This window comes from Balaenoptera acutorostrata, chromosome 8 (assembly GCF_949987535.1).
Source record: "Balaenoptera acutorostrata chromosome 8, mBalAcu1.1, whole genome shotgun sequence".
Taxonomy (NCBI): domain Eukaryota; kingdom Metazoa; phylum Chordata; class Mammalia; order Artiodactyla; family Balaenopteridae; genus Balaenoptera; species Balaenoptera acutorostrata.
This window is the reverse complement of record NC_080071.1, coordinates 16,191,954-16,194,297: the sequence shown is the minus strand read 5'-3', so window position 1 is coordinate 16,194,297 and position 2,344 is coordinate 16,191,954. Positions and strand designations below refer to the sequence as shown.

Genomic DNA, 2,344 nt, shown 5'->3' with positions numbered 1-2,344 from the left:
GCCCGGGCAGGAGCAGACGGCGCAGACCAGCCCAGGTTGCGGCGCTCGTCGGAAAGGCTCCGGGGAAACTCCCAGGGCCCCGGGGACTTCGGAAAGGAGAGAGCGAGCTGTCCCCGCGCGCTCAAGTCTGCAAGTGAGCGCTCAGCTCACCTGTTTCTCCCGCGCCACCGCCTTCCCACCCCTCGGACCCGCGCCTCCCGAGGTGCCCGCCCGCTCCCGCGATGAATCCGGCCCTGGGCAACCAGACCGATGTGGCCGGCCTGTTCCTAGCCAACAGCAGTGAGGCGCTGGAGCGCGCCGTGCGCTGCTGCACCCAGGCATCCGTGGTGACCGACGACGGCTTCGCGGAGGGCGGCCCGGACGAGCGTAGCCTGTATATCATGCGCGTGGTGCAGATCGCCGTCATGTGCGTGCTCTCGCTCACCGTGGTCTTCGGTATCTTCTTCCTTGGCTGCAACCTCCTCATCAAGTCCGAGGGCATGATCAACTTCCTAGTGAAGGACCGGAGACCGTCTAAGGAGGTGGAGGCGGTGGTCGTGGGGCCCTACTGACCGGCCCGCGGCCCCCGCGGCAGCCGCCCCACGCCTCCCCACTTCACCAGCCGGGCCGCGCCCCCTCACCATCCGAGACTGGGCGAAGCAAACCTGTCGGAGTCAATTATTTCTCTCGACTTCTGCCTTTCGGGATGAAGCGACCCGTTGCTCGCTGGCTCTCTGAAAGTCCCCAGGCCTGGCTATAGGAGAAGAGAGCCCTGACTCTGGACTCCAGCAGCAAGTGGCAAGAAGAAGGCGATTGGGGCGCAGAACTTTGGAAGCTGCCGCTGGCGCGGGATGCGGGGACACCGGCCGGTCCAAGGCCCCTTTCCACCCGCAGGTGGGCCAAGCTCTGGGGGCAGGTGGAGAGGGCGGGCAGGGAGAGACCAACGGCACCGCTTGCCTGGTGACCGGAAAAGTGACCCGCGTATACTCCACTTAACCGAACTAACGGGGACACACAAATCCGTGTCCGGCTTCGCGCCCATTCCCTCCCGCTCCTCCCAGCCCTGGCAGGAGGGGCGATAAATACCTATGATTGATTGTAACGTGCCGTTTTAAGGGATTTTGTGTTTGTTTGCTTGAATACAAATATTTGATAAGTCTTTTTCCGCCCTAGTGGCCTGTTTGCCTGCCTGGGGGTTAGAGTTTTGTGTTGGGAGAAGGGGTGGGGGGAGGGGGAGCCTGTGAATGTGGATGGGGTGAGTTGTTTCTTTTCATGCATTTCCAACTGGGTCTTTGGGGGGCGGGGGGAGGGGCTGGCCCTCCAGCTGGCCCCGGGACAAAGACTCGGAATAGAACTCCGAGCTCGTGACCGCACGGTTTACGCCACAAAAGTGCTCTTGACATTCGTGACACCGTTCTGACTCCCCCCCCCCCCTTATTTAACATTTCCTTAATAAATGCAACATTTAAGTGTTTTGTTCCTGGCCTCCTGGTGGTCATTCTGCGCTCCCGGCAGAAGGGAACGGGCGACGGTGAGGACTCGGGTTACCGGTCCGGGGTGGATTTCGCTTTGGAGAGCTGCGATTCAACTCGTGGATCCTACGCAGGGACGAGGGTGGGAGCGAGACAGAGAGGCCCAGGGACGAGTGAGACATGGCCAAGCCGCAGCACAGGAGCCGTCCTGGAGGCAGCATCCTTTGTTTTCCTTTACAGTTAATATTTTATATTTCATTTAGGCTCAGCTCTCTGAGCCAGGCGAGACGACGGGATGCCCCCGCGGGAAGATTACACTTCCGTGCAGGGCTCCGGTGGGAACACAGGGTTACACCGCTAATGAAAGGAAGAGACGGCTTGTCCAGCCTTCAGGGAGGGCATCTTTCCCCTGACCAACGTCAGCAAGACGGCGTCAGGATGCTGATCAAAAACAAAAAAAACAAAAAAAAAAAAACGAAGAAAAGTAGTTCCTAAAGTACATAGTGACGCTAATTCTCCCCGGGGTAAACCATTGTTACTAAAACAAGACATGCATTGTCTTTGCCATATTACGTTTCTAGCTAAAGGGCGGTATTAAAAGAGAAACCCGGCCTGGGTTATCAGCCCCAGGCCAGGCAAAAAGGTTCAGAGGAGTTAGCCGAGGTCCTGAATACAGGAGATGTGTGTTAAAACTGGGAAACTGGGAAAGTTGGGCAGGAGGGAGCTACAGATGGTCTTTGGGCTCAGAAATTGAAGGGAATCTGGAAAGAAGAGCCTGGAAAACCGTGAATGTGAAAATAACCCAAAGGATACAATAGCTTCAAGCTTAAACTTGACAAGAGGTTTTGAGCAGTTTATTTTTACACCTGGGGTAGGATCCTAAATATTTTCAA

General features: G+C 57.1%; 1 protein-coding gene across 1 annotated transcript; it reads left to right on the top strand.

The window, feature by feature from the left end:
- The first annotated feature begins 216 nt into the window (after positions 1–216).
- RPRM (reprimo, TP53 dependent G2 arrest mediator homolog) lies at positions 217–551 on the top strand. Its single transcript, XM_057551845.1, has one exon. It carries the CDS (start codon positions 222–224, stop codon positions 549–551), a length of 330 nt encoding a protein of 109 aa, XP_057407828.1. The 5' UTR covers positions 217–221.
- The last annotated feature ends 1,793 nt before the right edge of the window (positions 552–2,344 follow it).